The 21,364-nt window shown below is 45.6% G+C and overlaps 1 protein-coding gene across 12 annotated transcripts in view; it reads right to left on the reverse strand.

The window, feature by feature from the left end:
* The window catches only part of ACTR3C (actin related protein 3C), a 340,014-nt gene that overhangs the window by 49,701 nt on the left and 268,949 nt on the right, over positions 1-21,364 (reverse strand). Inside the window, exons 7-8 of one of the 12 annotated variants that reach the window (XR_010159054.1) lie at positions 15,854-16,773; positions 13,517-14,623 (exon numbers count right to left, since the gene is read on the reverse strand). The exons of 10 other annotated variants lie outside the window; for them this stretch is intronic. Coding sequence is in view for 1 of the 2 variants with exons in the window: in XM_054655290.2 (XP_054511265.1) it covers positions 16,765-16,773 (9 nt within the window). In the remaining variant the exon portion in view is untranslated. Of the gene's footprint in view, positions 1-13,474; positions 16,774-21,364 lie in introns of those variants that run through there. One more of the 12 variants, XM_054655290.2, reaches the window with a different exon arrangement.

The following is a 21,364-nucleotide window of genomic DNA, read 5'->3' on the forward strand; positions in this document are numbered from 1 at the left end:
GGCAACAGGGGAAACCAGGGGCGATGTCACACCTCAGCTCTGTTCCTTCCCCTTCCCAGCCCGCAGCTCCTGGGAGAGAAGCAGAAATCCAGTCCCCTCGACTCCCTGGTCTCACCTGGAACTTAGCTCTCACCTGGGACTCAGCTCCCAGAGTGAAAGGGATTGTCCTGTAGCGTGAACTATGAGTGACACCCACACCCTCCCTTGTAAATCTGCTCCAACAAGCTCTCCTCCAGGATGCTGTCTTTTCTGTGCTATCGAGCACAGCCCTGACATTACAGCTGGCCTTGCAGACACCACCAGACGACACCCAAGAAAAATGGCAGTGCCAGAGCTGTGAGAATCACAGGAGGTCTCAGGGACACGCCAAGGCCGCCTCCCAGGAAAAAGCAGAACACCGGAAAAGACCTTGTGAAGACTTCTTATCTTCCCCTCCAAATGGTGTCTCTTGCTTTGGCTCTTGTCGAGTTGGGGCTTGTTGGAAGACCAGGTGAAGGCCCAGCTGCTAAAGCTTCCCCTTTCTACTTCTTGTTACTCTATTACTCAATTAGGACTGGTGCTGATTTAGGGGAAAAACATTATTTGAAAACACAGAGGTTCCCTCTGCTTTGATCCTACACAGGCAGAGATATCTCCAAGCAGAGAGATCCAAAAAAGAGCGCCCCCTGCGAGAAACGTTCTTTTAATTTAGACTTTGCCGTTCCTCCTGTGGAGACGTTGTCACAGTTACAGTAGTGGGTGATACATCCCCAAATTTCTGCCACGTGCTCAGAGAGCTAAGGCATATCCCACACCCACGACAAGCTTACAGGTGTGAACCTGGGTCCAGGCAGGTGCCCTGTTCCTAACTCTGTCTTGGATGTGTGATTTAAGCCAGGCCTCAGTTTCCTTGCTCACAGATGTGGATCCCAGGAGCTGCCTCAAATACTTGGAGGCATGAATGGTTCTAAATCACGCATGCCATGCCTGACACATTAACCCTCCATTCTCTTCACTGTGCAGGGTGAAACAACAGACAGCAACCCAGCCTGGGCAGCACATGTCCTGCACCTGGGCTGTGCAGATACTGAGAGCTCCCTGCCTGGAGTGGAAATTCCTGCAGCATGCATGCAGAAAGGAGATGGCCAGGAAGTCCCAGGAAGATGTAGAAAGTAGAAAGGGAGGCAAGAGCGAGGAGTTCTCATTTGGGAGAAAGGCTCACCAGTGAGGCAGGAAGGGACCTTTGGAAACATGTGAGAACCAACGTGCATGGGTCCTCACCAACTTACTCTCAGCGGCGAGGCCTGCCAACAAGAAGGCATAGGCTCACCAGTTGCACATGGCTAATGCTCACCCAGCACCACCCTGCCTGTCCGTGCATCTGCTGTGCATGTCAGAGGTCAACTACACGTCCCAGTGGTAGCCATATGGGGACAGTGCTGGTCCCAGAGAACGACACTGATATAAGACCCAGAGACTGGAAATCTGCCACTCCACACTCCTTCCCTCAGAGAAGGTAAGAAATGAGAATTTTGTACCCTCTCCAGCTCTGAACATGCCTCCCAGCCATGCCTCTTCTTCACAACTGTGAGATCACCGCAAACATAATTCAGCACACAGAGCCCGAATCCTTATTTCCAGATAACATGAGCAGAAACATGCAGCTCTCTCTGCGCCGAACCAAGTCCCAGTGACTATATCACACCACACCAAATCACACAGACATGGAAAACTCCACCAGGGCCAGCACTCTTCCCTAAGAACTCAACTGCCTGCAGGCAACGGTGCTAACTTTCCCTTGAACAATCCGACAGAGCCGCGTGTTGATGGGAACGTCCCCTGACCTTTCAATCAATGTTTATGAATTTGTATCGCAAAGCAACCCGGGAAACTGTGCATGCTAACTGGCCCGAGGATGATCTTGCATCTATTATGAAGCGAATGGCCCGTTCCTCAAGGAGGAGTTCTCCCGGGGATACCGTCTGTCTAGCTAGGATTCAATATACATATTTTGTATACCTGTATTTTATATAGATAATTTCTAATCATTTTAATTGTTCAACATTCTTACCCCAGAGCCTCCCTTTTCAGACTTAGAAATTGCTGCAGAAAACCTCATTCTTTTATGCCAGCAGGAATTAAAGGAAACACCCTTGGCCCAAACATGAAAGGAACTTTAATAGGAAACACACTGTAATGGGCACACACGGGACCCAGGGTGGGAAGGACGCGTGGCGGGATCCCCCTACCCACATCCACACCACACGTGCCACACAGCCATGCCGTGGCTCATCCCAGGGTTCTGCCGATCAGCCAAAGCGCCTCCCTGCCTCACGCCTGCATTTACTAACTTCAGAAGACAGGACTACCAAGTGGAAAGCAGTTGAGGTAGGGAGATGTAGTGGCTCCAAGTGGTGGGGGCACAGCCTCAACAGAAGTTTGTGTGTGTGTGTGTTTGTGTGTGTATGGTGTGTGTGTGGTGTGTACAGTGTGGTGTATGGTATACAGTGTGTGTGTGTGGGTATGTATGGTGTATGTGGTGTTTGCATTTGTGTGTGTGGTTTGTGTGTGGTGTATATGATATGGTATGTAGGATGTGTTGGTATAATATGTGCAGTGTGTGTGGTGTGTATGATGTCGTATGTGGAATGTGTGGTATGTGGTGTGGTATGTGGTGTGTGCTGTGTGTGATGTTTGTGGTATGTATGATGTATGGAAGAAGTGTGGCATGTAGTGTGTTATGTGGTGTATGTGGTACTGTGGGGTGTGTAGTATGTGTTGTGTGTGGTGTGTATGATGTGGTATGTAGGATGTGTGGCATGTGGTGTGGTATGTAATGTGTTATGTGGTATGTGCTGTGTGTGGTATGTAGGATGTGTGTTGTGTGTGGTACATGTGGTATGTAGTGTGTGGTATGTTATCTGGTGTGTGTGTGTGTGGTGTGATGTGTAATGTGTGTGGGGTTTGGAGTGTGTATGGTATATAGTGCAGTGTGTGGTGTGTTTGTGTGTGTGCTGTATGTGTGGTGTCTGGTGTGGTGTGGTGTGTGGTGTGTACAGTGTACAGTCTGTGGGTGTAGGTGTGCGTGGTGTGTGTGGTGTTTGTGTGTGGTGTATATGATGCGGTATATGGTGTGTGTGGTATGTGATGTGGTATGTTATGGGGTGTGTGTGGTGTGTAGGATGTGGTATGTAGGTTGTGTGGCATGTGGTGTGTTATGTGCTATGTGTCATGCGTGTGTATGCTGTGTATGATGTGGTGTGTAGGTTGTGTGGCATGTGGTGTGGTATTTGATGTGTGTGTATGGTGTGTATGATGTATGTAGGATGTATGGCATGTGGTGTGTTATGTGCTGTGTGTCGTGTGTATGGTGTGTATGATGTGGTATGTAAGTTGTGTGGCATGTGGTGTATTTGGTGTGTGTGTGGTGTGTATGATGTATGATGTCATATGTAGGATGTGTGTTATGTGGTGTGTTGTGTGTGTGGTATGTGGGGTGTGTATTATGTGATATGTGTGTGTGGTGTGTGTGTGGTGTTCGAAGGTAAGAGTGGTGCTTGCCTCACCTGCCCATGTACTAAAGTTGGAAATACGTGGAGAAGCTCAGCATAGCCATAGCTCTTGCACAAGGTGACGCAAGCTCACGACGGCTCCATATTTTCGTAGAACGCCAACTGATGGGCACAGACGGAGAAATGAAATTAGAAGATTGCCATCTGACAACCATTGTAATAATACTTGACTTGGTTAAGAATCATCAATGCATGCCCAAACTAGGAGGTGAAAATTTGATGAGTCAAAAGATATGAATATAGTCCGAAAAAATCGCCCCACAATTACTTGTTCATTTCAAAGGAAATAGAGCAAGCTACGGTGGGAAAACCTTACAGACACCACCTTAAACAAGAGATCAAAATGACCGTCCCCAGCAGGACACACTGATATCACGTGCCTCTTGATATGATGCATGGCAAGGACACAACATCACTTCTCTAGGATTCTGGCCAAAATTCTAATTATGAGGAAACATCAAACAAATCATAGTGACGGGCACTGTACAGAAAACCTGTTCTGTTCTGAAAAATGTAACGGCCATAACAGGTAAAGAAAGAGGGAAGGAATATTCTAGTTGACAGGAAATTAAGGAGACAGAGCAACTACACACACTGGAGGCCTGGGTGGATCCCAGACCAAGGTGGCAGTGGTCCACAGTGTGCCAGGGAGCAGGTGAGACTGGAATGTTGATGCCAGGTTAGACGCCGATACTGTGCCAACTGCGAATATCCTGATTCTGGTCATGGTCCTGTGCCTCTGTAAGAAAATGCTCTTTTTATTGGTAAATACAGAAAGAGAGAAAATAATAAAGTAAGTGGAGCAAAATGTAAACAATTGGTCATCTGAGTAAAGGATATAAATAGGTCATAGTATTTTTGCAACTGTTCTGTAAATTTAAAATTCCACCTAAATAAACAGATACAATACACAGGTGGGAGAGCAGGTAGGCAGATAGTCCAGTCTGTGAGAACCCCTTTCTGCATAAGCACAGCTCCCATCCCTGATGTCATGTCATGGATAAATAAATGCAACATCCTGGAAATTGTTGAGAACCACCAAGGGTCAGCTAGCCCATCATCCCAATCACTGTGATGTCCACACGTCCTAGATGGAACTGATGTGAGATTTTTGCAAAATCCTGCCTTTTCTGAACCTTGCTTTGGACAGTTTATAAAAGCTGCACGATGAACAAAATGCTGGGTAGTGGATGTCCACATCACCTCCTTGCGTTACTGACCCAGTCTCTTCATCTGGTACATCGGGAGGGTCAGCAGAGGCAGTGACACCGCCCTATCTCCTAAGGCCACATGGTGAGGGGGGGAAGAGGAGGTGAGGAAGGCAGGGCAGGGGGCCCTTTCTTAGGGACCTTATCCTTTCTCTTAGGGACCCTTGCCTGTCAGATTCACCAGCTTCTGCTCTCTCTCTGTCCCTCAAGCAAAAAACTGCCATTGTTATACTGCGAGAGACTTTCTCAAATGCTTCTGACGGGACACAACTAACACAGCAGGCTCTCTGCTGCCTACAAACTAGGGAACACATTTTCTTCCTACAAGGAGGGCTGATAGAAACTTTTCTTCTGCCAGGGTTACAAGAAATGCATTCAGATAACCCAGGAAATAGAAACATGCCCAGCTATGAGAAGCTATAAGTCTGCTCAACAGAAAGCCATAGACCGCTCAAAATACGTAAGCCCTTGACTGCTGGACTGAGATTCTACCTGCACCCCTGAGGAATTGCTGGTTTCTAAGAAGGGGAGGCGGAGGATTCCTATCTGCTGTGAGTGCCCACTGATCACAGGCTCTGTTTCTTTCTTGTTCCCTTCAAGGTTGGCTCAGTTCTTCTGGGAACCTAAAGGCTTCCCAATAAATACGACTGAATTGCACAGAATTTATTTATTTATTTATTTTGAGAAGGAGTCTTACTCTGTCGCCCAGGCTGGAGTGCGGTGGCGCAATCTCGGCTCACTGCAAGCTCCACCTCCTGGGCTCACAGCATTCTCCTGCCTCAGCCTCCCGAGTAGCTGGGACTACAGGCACCCGCCACCACGCCTGGCTAATTTTTTTGTATTTTTAGTAGAGACGGGGTTTCACTGTGTTAGCCAGGATGGTCTCGATCTCCTGACTTTGTGATCCGCCCGCCTCGGCCTCCCAAAGTGCTGGGATTACAGGCATGAGCCACCGCAAACGGCCCAGAATTGAATTTTGAAAGTAGCCACACAAACTATTTATGGCTCCAGGCTAATATGGAAAAAGCTTAAGGACAGTAATTTAAACAAGGTGAGTAAAAGCCAAGGATTGGATTCAGCTTTTCTTACCAGTTCCACCTGGGGTCCCTGGTGCCCTCAACAACCCACTGAACCTCTGTGCTTCTCGGCTCAACGGACCAGAAGCAGCAAGTCCAGCCTCTGCAGGCGCCTCTATGGGCAATGGTGGTGGTGGTGGCTTTGTATTCCCCCAAAAATATACTTTTTGATACACAAGGGGTCTGTATTTAAAATGAAACATTTTTCAAGGTTTTATTCTTCCTGTTATGGATGGGAATACAAACCTTAGATTTCATAACATACTTCTCAATAGGCATATCCACATATTAAACTAAATGCAAGAGGATTTAAATGTTTCAAGCCAATTAGCAACCGGATCCTAAGCTACACAGAACCTGAACCTTTGTTTGTGGACCAACAGCATCTTAGCTCCTTGGAGCATGTGGCCAATTGGCTCATTGTGTGAATTTGCAGGTCGGGGGATAGCATTACCACAGCCTAGAGCAGAAACCCCCTCCCCACCAGCAGTGAGGGTCCTCGAAGTGTGAAGACTGGGAAAGGTGAAGGCTACTTTACTGCTCACCACCTAATGAATGGCTCCAGAGACTGAGATCCACACAGCACCCGCTTTTGCCAAGTTCCATGGCCCCATGCCTGGAAGAGTCTGAGGAACTGAGGCTTCCAAGGCTTGCTCATCACATCTTCACAGGCATAGAAATGGAGGAGAAGAAAGGATGTTGTCTTTCTTATAGTATTTACAACAAAACAGTCTGGTCTCACTTGAATTCCTCATAATAAAACATATGGTCTTGAACCCTATGCCAGCATTGGAACCTCTAAAGGTGGACAGGGCTTAGGATGCTCCAAGAATGGTGATTCTCACCTTTGGGGTTTTGACACTTGATAATTGTGCTAGTGAAATCTGCTACTGATAATGATTAAAGTCTCGCTCTGTAACTAATTTATTTAAAAAAATAAACCAGAGAAGATTAAAGTTGATACCTCAGATAACCACATTCTGATTTCCTTGCATTTCACGTCGATTTCATGAGTGGGGTAGAGTTTTGGTGCCTGCGTGAGGACTGCCGTGGGAATGAGCTGTGGATGTTGTCGGTCACGGATGTTGTCAGTCAGTCGTGTGTGTGGAGCAGCAAGGCAGGGTGAGCCTCTGATTAGTGCAAGTCACCTGCTCTGGGACAGGCACTGCCTTTGATACTTTACTTTGTGGTCTCATTTAACACCCAACACAGTATTGTGAGACAATTAGTATTGTCCTCACTTTACTGGGGAGAACGGAGGGGTGTGGTGAGTTGAGCAAAGCCATTAAGTTAGAAAATGATAGAACCAGGACTTGGGTTAAATCTACCTAGTTCTAAAATCCACATTCTTTGCTGACCCCTCACTACCTCCATCTGAGGCAGAAATCCCCTCCCTAGCATTGGCAATAATTGGACAGCAGTCTCTATTTGAACGTCTTAAACGAAAGAAAAAAATCACAATTCCTGGAGACTCGCATTCCACGTTTTGAACACTTCTGATGGAAATGTTGGACTTGCATTCAGCTAAAACCCTCTCTTTACATCCCTTCAGTTAATCCAAGTTATGCTGTCATGAGTCACTCTTGAGAAACCCAATTCTGCTTCTGTGACATAGATTCTGAATTGTCTGAGGACAATTTTGTAGGGTACACAACTTTAGTGTTTTCAACTACTTCTCACTCCATGAGGTCCTGGCTCTGTGACTTCCGGGCTGGACGTGCTCTGAGCCACATCCTTCCAGAGGACAGGGCATGCTCTCCACTGTGCTGCCTGACACTCCAGCCGGAGCCGCACGTGGCTCCAGTTCATCTGAAATGTGGCCAGTGCCAGAGCAACTGTTTTAAATTTTCATTAATTTTAATTACATAAAATTTAAATACCCACAGGTGGTTAGAGGCTACCGTATCAGAGAGCACAGACCCGGACCTCCTCAGGAAAGCACGAGTTTCTCTTAAAAATGTGTCTCCTAGAACTGAGCACAGTGCTCCAGAGATAACCGGTCATCACTGTGCCTCTGTTCTACAGACTCCATAGCACTAGCTGCCCAGGGACCACATCCCCCAGTGACCCATCTCACACTGAGACTCAACTGTAACCTGTAAGACCTTTGCACATCTGCTGCTATCAAGTCCCATACCTCCCATTTTTACTTGACTTCCCCAGGCAGGAACTTCAGGGCTTCCAAACAGGGTTTAGATGAAGGAAGTAACTAGCATAGCTGGGGAGAGTTGCCTGAATTGCATGGACACTGATGAGCAAGGAACGGGGCTCCCGCAAGTCATGGTGTTTGGAAGCCAATAACCCTTGAAGATGGAGTTCACCATACAGCAGTTCTCAGAAAGCCACCAGTGTCTCAGAAGAGAGGGCACAGAACATCTCAGGGAAGACGGCAGGCGTCGTGGCTGGTGTTGCCACGTGATGGGCCAGAATGGAATGCAGCTACTGCAGCCCAAGCCCCACTGGGCCAGAAGTGGGGATGTTAGGCAGGCAGAGAGCACAGCCCCTCCCAGAGCAAAGCCCTAAAAGATAGTCAAGGACTCTGCTAGGCCAAGTGGATGGTTGTTTCCATTTCAGCCAATGGTGCTGGGGCAGGTGCTGTGCCACGAGGGGCTTCCCATCACTCCATCACTCCAAAAGTGTGGTCACAAGACTGGCTGAGAGGGTAGATTCCAATAAGGGACATAAGAATCTGTCCTCCACCCCAGCACACCCAGGAAGACAAGAGGCACAAGAACCAGGCTCTGCAGCAGGTCTGTGCATTCAGTGAACACCCGATGAAATTTCCAACACTGCGCGAAGTGCATTTTTGGCATTTGTAGAAGGTGGCCCCTGTTCTCAGGATGGGATGTCACTCCAATGACCTTGCATACATGTGTGTCTATATGTCTGTATTTAATAATCCCCAAATGCAGTAGCTTTGGATAATAAATACCTGTGAGTTTCTTTGAGTACCACCCCATGTTTACTTGACCACTGGGCTATAAAATTTAACAAATCCTCAGAGAACCATGTCTGGCTAGAAAAGCAAGAACGGGGCAGCAAAGGACCAGAGGACCTTTTAAACTAAGAGCCTTCATTCTCTCCTGGCTTGGATTAGGGACGGACAGAGAGAAACACCAGAGAAGAACGATCACTCACTGTTAAAAAGGCTCTCTAGCTGAGTGTGGCTTTTAGTGAGAAGTGTCCTTCCAAGGTCCCTGGCCTGCGGCTAATTCTCTCCTCTGCTCTTACACTCCATGTTTGCTCCCAGCTACGCTTGCTCTCATTCTCTCCCTCCAACCCATATTCAGTCCTTCTTCAGCTGTAGAGAGCAGACAGAGTAGTCTTTGAAAAGCACAGTTCAGCTCCCATTACTTGCCAGTTTAAACTCTTCAGTGCCTTCCTGCTACTCTTATAATGAAGCTAAAATCTGTGCCATACTCTGCAAAGTCCCGAGAGGTTGGTGCTGACACCTGCTCGGCTTCATCTCACACCACTCCTTTCCCTTCCTTGTGTGCCAGCCAAGTGGGCATTCTGTCAGCCCCGTGACACTCCCTCCTGTCCCACAGCCTCATTCGGGCTGTTCCTTTGCATGGACAATGTTCTCTTCTGTTCCAAACTAGTGAGCGCCTACTGACACTTTAGCTGTCAGCCTATACATCCCTTTCTTGGGAAAAAAATATGTAACATCACCCTGCACCTCATTCTCAGCAGCCACATCCCACTCATTGGTCTCCCTGAACCACATCATTTCATTGGATAACAGTCCTCAGATGTGTAATGTTATATGTATGGGTGAGATATTTAACAGATCCCTGCCTTCTTCACTGGGCCCTTAGCAATATACAAGTAGGCTCTACTTTAGGAGGCCAAGGCAGGTGGATCATGAGGTCAGGAGTTCGAGACCATCCTGGCCGACATGGTGAAACCCTGTCTCTACTAAAAATATAAAAATTAGCCGGGCGTGGTGATGGGCCCCTGTAATGCCAGCTACTCAGGAGGCTGAGGCAGGAGAATCGCTTGAACCTGGGAGGCAGAGGTTGCAGTGAGCCGAGATTGCGCCACTGCACTCCAGCCTGGGCGACAGAGCGAGACTCCATCTCAAAAAAAAAAAAAAAGAGTAAGCTCTGTGGTTGTTTCTGCTCACTGTATATCTGCAGAACTGTGCCTAGCAACTGGTCCATGCTCAGAAACGAGCCCTGAAATGGAACATCGTGTAGGGCAGCAGATGGAACAGAATGAGAAAGGGGTTGTGTCTGAGGGGTTGGTCCAAGTGCCATGTGGATTCACCAGGGCTCACCACAGTGCCCTTCCTGCTGCTGCCACTTTCTTTATGGGTAAAGTCAGTCCTGTGTCAGGGCCAGCACAGCATGAAAGCCAAGGAAACACACACCTGCAGCCTCTATACCCTGCTCGGCATGCTGTGTTTTCCTCCTTCTTTAGTTACAGTGCTATGGCTCCTGTGTCTAGAAAGTTTCTCCAAGTTGCCTAACCCTGCTCACCCAGGGTCTCTGAATTTCTGATGAGCTATGCCCTTCTCATATTTCTATTCATTCATCTTGACCTGTCTCAGATCTATTGGATTCCAAGGTCTTTGGGAGAAATAATCATAGAGAATTTATGTCTCTATCTCTAAATAACCAGGACAATGCAATGTTTTCTTAACACCTTCATCAAAGGTCTATATTTTGATTTGGCTTAGAAATAAATGCTGGCTGGGTGCGGTGGCTCGTGCCTGTAATCTCAGCACTTTGGGAGGCCAAGGCAGGCAGATCACGAGGTCAGGAGTTCAAGACGAGCCTGGCCAACATGGTGAAACCCTGTCTTACTAAATATATAAAAAATTAGCCAGGCATGATGGTGAGCACCTGTTATCCCAGCTACTTGGGAGGCAGAGGCAGAACAACCGCTTGAACCTGGAAGGCAGAGGTTGCAGTAAGCCAAGATCGCGCCATTGCATTCCAGCCTGGGTGACAGTTTGAGACTCCATCTCAAAAAATAAATAAATAAAAATAAAAAATAAGTACTAAGCATACTAGGAAAGTTAAAGTTGCAATAGAAAGCCATGGCTTCTTTTTTAACTCTCAGTTTTTTATGACATAATTTCAGGGTCAGTTTCTCAATTCCCTTCTGCCTTAACTTCTGGGACTCACATAAACAACATCACAGTTCCAGAAAACAAGGAGTACAACAAAGAACTTACTGTGTTCGTTCAGCAAACTTTAAAAACTTACTTATTAGGTATCACATATTTTCTGAAAATAATAGACATTAAAAAGAAGTATAAAATGCTTACTGTCTAGTTGGCGAGATGCATTAATGACTCATCACTATTTAAGAGATGTCAGAAGACAGTGAACGGTAAAGGCCAATTGAGTACAAGAGGCGAGAGAGTTTTCAGTTCAGATGAGGTAGATATTACTGCAGAATGTCCGGAAAAGCTTGAGAGTGGCGATGGGGTATTCTTTGGGATGGAAAAGAAGTTGAGAATTGGATAAAATGAAATATAAAAGAACATTCCAGATGGAGAAACTATATCAGCCCAGTGTGTAGGCTAAGTCAGTAACTGCTAAATGCCTGTCCACGGATTGCTGGTCTTTAAAGAAGCTCTTTTTTTTTCTTTATTCTTTCCCTTTCTTACTCTAGGGATAATGAAGCTCTTCTGAATTTGTGGCAAAATTAAAACAAAAGAAAAAGAGATACAACAAGGTTTTATAAAGGCATCTTTTTTTTTTTTTTTTTTTTTGAGACGGAGTCTCGCTCTGTCGCCCAGGCTGGAGTGCAGTGGTGCGATCTCGGCTCACTGCAAGCTCTGCCTCCCGGGTTCACGCCATTCTCCTGCCTCAGCCTCCCAAGTAGCTGGGACCACAGGCGCCCACCACCATGCCCGGCTAATTTTTTTGTATTTTTAGTAGAGACGGGGTTTCACCGTGTTAGCCAGGATGGTCTCGATCTCCTGACCTCATGATCCTCCCGCCTCGGCCTCTCAAAGTGCTGGGATTACAGGCGTGAGCCAACGCACCCAAGGCATCTTTTTAAAATTAAGGAGCCATGATATTTGTTCTGAAAATGTTTTTCCCACTTTTTGATGTTAAAATGTCCTTCTACTTTTGAAATTACGGTGATAGAAATGGCAGTTGGTATTTTTTTCAAGCTAGATCATCAATTTGTTGTTAGGTTAGATCGCCTCTCTCCATGTACCATTAAAAAAGAAATGCTCCATCTACACACTACCCGGGGACCTACCTGCAGCCAGGGAGTATGTGTTTGCAGGATGAGGCTGGAAAGGCGGCTTGGTTCCGCTCATGAACATTTAGACCAAGGCTTCCCTTCTCATGCTAGAATTATAGAAATGCTTTTGAGAAAAATGTGACATGATGAAAATGGAGTTTGGGAGACACACGCAGTCTCCTTAGAAAATATCACTTGCAGATAAATCTTGAGAACCCTTGTAAGTCAAACAAGCGGCGTCTATTTGTTCTTTTCAATGTTATTTTTACCATTTTCCTCCTGCTAAACTGAAACCAGCATCCCTCTTCATTCTTTTCAATGGGCAGAACCCAAGCTCCGACTCCTTTGGCACCCTCTGGTGCTTCAGAAAGCCCTGAGCTTTGTTCTGAGGCATGAGTTAAAATCTCTCCTCCAGTATGTTTTCTAGCTGAATGACAAATTCAGTTTCTCCAACTTCAAACCAGAAAGACTTAGATGGTAGACTCTGCACAGAAAAGCATATTTAAACTCCCAAGCATCTTATGAGTTATACTAGGCTTCTTGGGACCCCTCAGAACACTGCTCGTTCTCAATTCTAGCCCCCAAGGTTTAGGTGAACCTCACGATTCATAAGGCAGCTGTTCTCCCATTTCCCACACTTCCTCTCAATACCTGTGATTCAGGAAGAACATGGAAATATCCATGCCTGTCTTAATGGATGAAGCTAACTGCACCAAGAGATTGGAGCCTGTCCCAGGAACAGGCTGGAGGCACTGCATGCAACCTGGGATTGGCCGTTCCCTCCTCAGGGCTCTCATAGGAAGATGCCTTGGGCATGCATGGCTGGTGAGAAAACATGAGAACCCTGTTCTCTTCTTTTTCCTTTATTTGAAACAGCTGAAGCTAAGTCCCTGGAGCTGTCCCCATACCCATCTATACCTAGACCTCAGTCATGCTGAAGAGAAGTGGTGCTCAGCATTTTGAGCTGTGGCTTAGGGTATTAAAAAATAAAAGGAAGAGAAGGGAAGAGGGCATGATGGAGGCTTGGGTGACCCGGAACCAGAGACTCAGAGGTGGGTAGGGAGGATGGCAACGCTATTCTCCTTCAGAACTTCCATGTCTATAGGCCTCTTTCACTTCCTGGTACCTGAAGAGAGATAAACAAGAGGAGGAAAGACACTGGGTATTCTGCACAGAGTCTGCCAACCTGAGTGGCTGGGATATTTCTTCTGCAAGGAGGGCTTCCTCATCCCTTAGAACAGGCAGTCAAAATCAGGCCCATGTAGCAGCCCAGTGCACTGCAAAGAAGCACAACAACTAACCAACTCCTCGCTAATCCAACTAGTCAGTTAAATGATAGGCACAGGCCGGGCACGGTGGCTCACGCCTGTAATCCCAGCACTTTGGGAGGTCGAGGTGGGCGGATCATAAGGTCAGGAGATCGAGACCATCCTGGCTAACACAGTGAAACCCCGTCTCTACTAAAAAATACAAAAAATTAGCCGGGCATGGTGGCGGGCGCCTGCAGTCCCAGCTACTCTGGAGGCTGAGGCAGCAGAGTGGCATGAACCCGGAAGACAGAGCTTGCAGTGAGCTGAGATCGCACCACTGCACTCCAGCCTGGGTGACAGAGTGAGACTCCGTCTCAAAAAAAAAAAAAGAAAGAAAAAGAAAAGATAGGCACACACAGCACCACCCTTCACAGTGCTCTGTCCTTTAATACTCCTCAAGGCTTGTGGAGGCTGACTTTCATTAAGAGAGTTCTAGGTGGCAGCAGGACCAGCACTAGCAAACTTGATTCTATCAGCCTTGAAATGCAAACTGAGCCACTATGCTGCCTCTGACAGTGGAGGAAGGGGTGAGGGTCCACAGGCGGTGCTTACCTAAGAAAGGAATGGCAACTAATGCTTAGTGGGCCCCTTCTGTGAGCCAGGACTTTCTGCACTTCATGTCGTTTAATGGAACTGGGGGTGTTCTTTCCATTCCTGAAATGATTGTGTTGTTGAAATTAGGTGACTTCTTGCCACTCCTCACTGCAATAACTGGGATTTGACTCTCAGCGGTATTACTCCAAAAGCCATGCTTTCCTCTCCATCCTCTCCATAAGTTCAGTGTTTGACCCTGGATCAATTTTCCACCTTTCCCTGGATTTTGTTTTCTCCTCTATAAATTAGGATGTATGGAGAATAACAAAACAACCCCTATGATACAACGGCTCTGAAGATGAATGTAGAAGAGATATAAAAGGACTTCCGCAGAGTTCTACAACTCAGGCAGGTGAAAGTATATATTAAATAAGGTTTATTCATTCATTTATTCAGCCATGGTCGAGGGCCAAATGCTATGTGACTCTCTAGGGGGACTGGCTCCAACCCTTGAGCACCATCTCCCGTAGACGATGGAACCCGCTGTCCCTGTGCTGCTGTGTTCACATGCAGAGTAAGGTTCTAAGAGGGTTGAAGTCCTCCAAGCAGACCACACAGTCCCAGGCAGTCTCTGATGTTTTGCAGAGAAAGGTCACTCAAGTTGATTTCTAATATGAATCAGTAGGGAGACGTCCCCAAGAAAGAGGTGGCTCCAGGAAGCCTTCAGTAATGACCTTAAAGTAAACATCCATTTTCCGTCACATACACTCAGTTGCCACAGGATCCATAACATACAACCTTATTTGCTAACGTCAAGAGCTGTCCCTTTCTATAACAAACTAGAACTGCAGAAAGACACGTTCCCTTTTACAATTAGCACTTGGCATTGAAACACACTTTCTGGAGGTTTTGACATGTCTCTAAATGGCAACTCTAGCAGATATGTTTCTCCCCAGGTAGTAACAAGCTATTACCACGCTCTTGACGTCCCTTGATTTTCTCTCCTACCCACATGAATCCCACCACGGATCATGAACCAAGGCCCGCCTTTCCTAGAGGCCTTCATTGCCCAGCCTACTTCACGCCACAGTGACCGCTCCCTCCTCCAGCTTCTAATGGCACAGGTGGTGGGGAGGGAGCAGAGGAAAGGGTGACTACATGTCCTCATTTTGCTAGGAGCATTCTGGTAGTGTATGTCTGTTGTTTTAGCATCATTATTAATAGCACATCTACTCTCAAAAGTACGCTAATAGGATGATGTTATGTGGTTTTCCATGGCACAGTGAATCCACCCTGGAGGCCTCAGAGTCTAAGGTGTTGCAAAGGCTTGGCCCTTTCTACATTCCTGTGCACTGATCACAGTGCATAGGAAAGAGAGGCACAATGCTTCAAACTGCTACCAAGCACACTCATCCCCCACAGTGGGCCTCACTACAGGGCCTTTGCTACTCCATCCTGCTCTCTGCCCCAGCATACTGGCTTATTCGGACTAACCACAGCTGATCAGGGTCTAGGTCATGCTAAGTGGCTCAAGCCTCCATCAACACCCTTTTCCCTTGTCTTTCTATTTTTTAATACCCTAAGCCATAGCTCAAAATTCTGACAACTGCTTATTTGCAAAATTTCCAAGATCTAGGTATAGATGGATGTAGAAACATCTCAAGGGATTTAGCTTCAGCTGTTTTACATAAAGAGAGCAGAAGGTAATACACATCTCATGTTTTCTCAGCATCCAGGCACACCCAAGGCATCATCTTCCCATTAGAGCCCTCATGAGGGGATGGCCAATCCCAGGTTCCATGCAGACCTCCTAGCCTGTTCCTCGAACTGGCTTTGACCTACCAGCCAGTTAGCTTCATCCATCAAGATGGGCATGGATGTTTCCACTGCATGTTTCAATCACAGGTATTGAGAAGACATGCAGGAAATGGGAAAAGAGCTGCCTTATACTTTGTGAGGTTTACCTTGTGTTCCATGAAAGGTGAACTTACAGACGGAGGTATGACCTTGGGTGGCACCAAGACAGGTAGATCTCTGCACTCTTACTCCCAGACCCAAGGCTTATATACCATAGGCAAAAGCATATGTGCTCCAGCAAGACAATTAAAGGCAATCTTCTAGCACAGGCAGGAATGGTATATGTGTCACAGCCTGTAATTTGTGCAATAACATCAAGGTCGCTTTGGTCTAAGGGCAGGATCCATGGTGAGTTAAACATTCTTACATAAGAGAAGTAAATAAAGTAGAATTCTTGGAGGTATTCCCAGGTCTGGGGTTAATCAGAAGTCAACATGGTGGATTGAAGTCCGAGATGTCACTGTCAGCTCCACACCTAGATCTTGGATGCTGATTAAGTAGGAACCTGGGAGCAGGATTAGAGTCAACGGCCAGTCTTCTCCCAAGCTCCTACTTCACTTAGGCCAAGGGATGCGCTGGCAGTAAATGAGGTAGGGTCAGAGTATTCACAGCCCACTTCCCACTGTGGGTCCTCTTGACTTCCCTTGTACTCCTTCTCCATGCAAAGTGACCTTTTTCATAACATGTTCCACTTCTGGCTTCTGATGACAGCTCCTGCACATCCCCCAGCCTGCGCTATCTCGTGTGGCTTCCCAGCCTGCAAGTTTCAAATTGTATTTGGTGCCTTTCTTAAACTTCCTTGAAGTCTTCTTATTTGGGAGCCCCTTCTGTTTCTCCAGGTCCCTGACTGACACACTATATCACAGACCAGGTCCACTCTCCAGGTCTTAAGTTTGCAACACAAATTCCAAGTCCCAGAGACCAACTGTGCCATTGTGCAGTTGTAAAGACTAGAGCAGAGCGGGGCAAGAATAGGTAGTGCAGGTGGGCCAGGAACATCGAAGCGTCCATCTGGGCATCAGGGATCCTGCAGAGGAGCAAAGTCCAGACTGATTGTCAGAGCAGTCTTCCACGGTCACCTGTCTCCTAACCCCAGCCCAATTTCATTTTCCAGCCTCTGCCCACAACACTTCCCCAGCACACCCTCCCAACCCTGGCCCACCAGTCTGTTTTCCACCTCAAAGGGGCCGTGCTTGTTCCTTTCACCCGTTATCCCCCATCTCTACATCCCCAGAATCACTCAGTCTAGAATCCTTCCAGTGAAAACCGCAGGCTCCACCTTGCCTCTCGTTTGACCATTCTTGGGTTTTCGGGGCGAATCTCTTCCCTTCAATAGCTCCCGCCCTTCATTTGCGCAGTACGCAGTATTTAACTTTTCTCCACAGGTTCCAAAGGCTGATTTCTTGCAAGCAAAGGCCACCTGATGTGTCTTTTTTTACAAATCTCTGCTGAACAGGTAACAGGTGCCCAATAAAACTTTGTGAGTTGGCAGTCTAAGGGCATCTACCCTCAAAACAGCTAACGTGGCATTTTATGGGAGTGGAAACGGAGTCGTGTGGAAAGAAGACCAGGCACTTTCGTTTTTGAGATGGAGTCTAGCTCTGTCCCCCAGGATGGAGTACAGTGGTGCAATCTCAGCTCACTGTGGGCATGCACCACAAAGCCTGGCTAATTTTTGTATTTTTAGTAGAGACGGGGTTTCACCATGTTGGCCAGGATGGTCTCCATCTCCTGACCGCATGATACACCCACCTCGGCCTCCCAAAGTGCTAGGATTACAGGCGTGAGCCACCACACCCGGCCCAGGCATTTTTTTTTTTTTTTTTTTGGAAAAGAATGTATTTTCACTTCCTTTGAGATACCCTCAATGTTTTGAATTTAAAAAAATTTAAAAAATCTACAATCATTTTGGAAGGAAAATAAAATAGGGTTTGTTTTATAAATCATTTTGGATGAATTTGTTTCTCCAAAATTAAAGTCTAAAACCAGGTGGCTTTCCTTGATTCCAATGCTTTTCATGTTCTTTCGTGTGTCAAGCGAAAACACAGTTGCTATGGCAACCACTCATTATTTTTCAGGAGTTGGCTAGATATTTTAACAACAACAAAAAAAATCCCCAAATCTTTCTAGCCTCCAAATAGTCTTAATTTATATCCTACAGTGGTTTCTAATTTTCATATTTCCTTCACTAAGTGCTTTGTTGAGCTCTAACAAGCCTAACCAACCCACAACTTTGTCACTAAATGAGCTTGGGAATAACTCAGTTGCTGGCTCTCTCCCCATATTGCTCGCATCTAAGAGACTTTCAAGATTTTCTGACATTTTGGAATCTTGCTTCATCTTCAAGGTGAAAGATATATGTGAGTTTAGCAATGCCTTAAAATGGTGTGTGTGTGTGTGTACATATGCACTGAAGTTTGAAAGTCGTAATATAAATTGAGAAAACAAATATTCTTTAAACATTCTATATTAAGCCCCTTTTCTGTGCTTTTTTTCAGAATCTCATTGTGGTGCTAAAATTTCTGAAGGATTCAATGAAAGCAGATGACAACACAACTACCTTCAGCACACTTAATGTCTGCTTGGAAAAAGCAAATCAAAACATGAAAGAGATGATATATAAAATACAGTCCTGAATGCATTCACATGTAATTTACAGAGAGTTGAGATCATGAAGGAAGGAAGTAGACACTGTCGGAAATATCTAAGTTTACAGAGGATACTTGTACAGCCAGGGTTTTGTGAAAGAATTAATAACAGAAGAATTATATCTATAATCTATTGGCCGGGAGCAGTAGCTCGTGCCTGTAATCCCGACACTTTGGGAGGCCGAGGAGGGCAGATCATGAAGTCAAGAGATCGAGACCATCCTGGCCAACAAGGTGAAACCCCATCTCTACTAAAAATACAAAAATTAGCTGGGCATGGTGATGCGTGCCTGTAGTCTCAGCTACTCGAGAGGCTGAGGCAGGAGAATTGCTTGAACCCGGGAGGCGGAGGTTGCAGTGAGCTGAGATCACACCACTGCACTCTAGCCTGGTGACAGAGCGAGACTCTGTCTCAAAAATAATAATAATAATAAATAAAATCTATAATCTATTTAAGGTTCTCAACAGGGCCATTCTACCTCCTAGGAAGCATTTTTGAAATGAGGAGAGTTTTTCAGTTGTCACAATGAATCCTAGACTTCACTGGCATTTGGGGTAGAGGCCAGGGGGCTGGACACCCTGCAATGGGTAGAGATCCTGCACTGTGAGAAGTGTAGGTGCCCCACATCCCAGTTTTCAACAGACTCGTTGGAACAAATCCACAGAACTATAAATAAGGAGTACTTCAGTACATAATGATACTGAAAGTTTTTATGGGATGAAAAATAAAGGGTCCAGGGATTCAGGACAAGCTCGTTGCAGAGGTGGACGCTGGCTTCTTCATTCTACACATTGTGTCTATTATTGAATATGGTGTCTATGGAGTATTGTGTCTAGTGAGTATTTTATAACCCATCCAACTACAAAGTTAATTGGCTTTAGTACAGAGTTACAATCACTACACAAACAGTGCAACAATGCAAAGGCATTTTAAATCACCTTAGTCAAATAGGAACATTCTTAGAAGCAAACATTATTTTTGTGCAAACACATGAAACATAGAGGTCTTAATAAAGTTTATCAAAAGCATTGTTTTAAAACATTTTATAGTGTTTCCTATATGCTTCACAATTATAGCACCAGAACAAGAAATCTACATGGTAAACTTTAAGTATTGAAATTATTTCCTGGAGGGAGGAATCTGTGGTTTTTCGGTCCTTTTCTGACACTGCCCCCAGGATCTTATCATACAACTTCTCTAGAGACCTATTTCGGTTTCTGTTTCAAAGAGCTGTATTCCTCATTAAGTATCAGAGGTTACAGTTTACAAGGCATTTATTAAGCACTGGAGACTGAGGGTACACCTTGTCAGGTGGTAGGATCCCAGGGACACTTCATGCCCCCATCCATGTCATAATTTGTTTCACGCCATGCTTAAAAAGAGGAAGCCACACCTGGCTATCAGTGGAGAATCTCACACATTTTCTCCTCTCAATCTGTGATCCACCTTGGTACGCATCCTGTATTTCAAATGGAGTGTGTCCCCATTTTCTTTTCATTTTCAAAATAAAACTAATCTATTATTACTTAATCTCAGGCTTTATTCTAAGGTTCTTCTGTATTATCTGCTCTTCCCTTTTCCTATATTTTTAATATGGAACTATTTCTGGTCTGCTTTTTAAAAATTTATTATTTATTTTTGTGATGGAGTTTTGCCCTCGTCACCCAGGCTGGAGTGCATTGCCGCGATCTCGGCTCACTGCAACCTCCGCCTCCCAGGTTCAAGAGATTCTCCTGCCTCAGCCTCCCGAGTAGCTGGGATTACAGGCACCCGCCACCGTGCATGGCTAATTTTTGTATTTTTAGTAGAGACACGGTTTCACCGTTTTGGTGAGGCTGGTCTTGAACTCCTGACCTCAGGCGATCTACCTGCCTTGGCCTCCCAAAGCGCTGGGATTATAGGTGTGAGGCACTGCACCCAGCCTTTTTTTAAAAAAAAAAATTTTAAACCCAGTTTTACTCTTTACACATAGGAAGAAGTTTCTGACTTCATCACAGATGTTAGTGCCCTAGCTGCAGACCACCTGGCAAGCAGGACCTGAGCAGTGACATGCTGAAGGACAGATAACTTGATTATAAGTTCATTCCTTTATTTAGCCTATATATTGAAACTTTTAAAGTGGTATATGCATATACGTTTTATCACCTATGAATTTAATTTAAATTAGGAAAGGAGCATTAAAATAACTTGCCAAAATAAGGAGGTGTAGGTTCTGGTACAGTTGAGAGTTATTGTCTATTTCAACACATGTATCTCTTTTTTAAAAATTTATTTTATGTTTATTTCAATAGTTTTTGAGGAACAGGTGGTTTGGGGTTACATGGGTAAGTTCTTTAGTGGTGATTTCTGAGGTGTCGGTTCACCCATGACCTGTGCAGTATACACTGTACCCCATGTGTAATCTTTTATCCTTCATCCCCCTCCCAGCCTTCCCCCCGAGTCCCCAAAGTCCATTATATCATTCTTATGCCTTTGCACCCTCATAGCTGAGCTCCCACTTAAAAGCGAGAACATACGATACTTGGTTTTCCATTCTTGAGTTACTTCACTTAGAATAATGGTCTCCAACTCTGTCCAGGTTGCTGTGAATGCCATTATTTCATTCATTTCTTATGGCTGAGTAGTATTCCATGGTGTATATATACCACATTTTCTTTCTCTACTCCTTGGTTGATGAACATTTAGGCTGGTTCCATATTTTTGCAATTGTGAGTTGTACTGCTATAGGCGTGCGTGCAAGTGTCTTTTTCATATAATGACTTATCTTCTGCTGGGTAGATACACAGTAGTGGGGTGGCTGGATCAAATGGTAGATCTACTTTTAGTTCTTTAAGGAATCTCCACACTGTTTTCCATAGTGGTTATACTAGTTTACATTCCCACCAGCAGTGTAGAAGTGCTCCCTTTTCACCATATCCATGCCAACATCTATTATTTTTTGATTTTTTAATTATGGCCATTTGTGCAGG

Source organism: Pan troglodytes, chromosome 6, assembly GCF_028858775.2.
Source record: "Pan troglodytes isolate AG18354 chromosome 6, NHGRI_mPanTro3-v2.0_pri, whole genome shotgun sequence".
Taxonomy (NCBI): Eukaryota; Metazoa; Chordata; class Mammalia; order Primates; family Hominidae; genus Pan; species Pan troglodytes.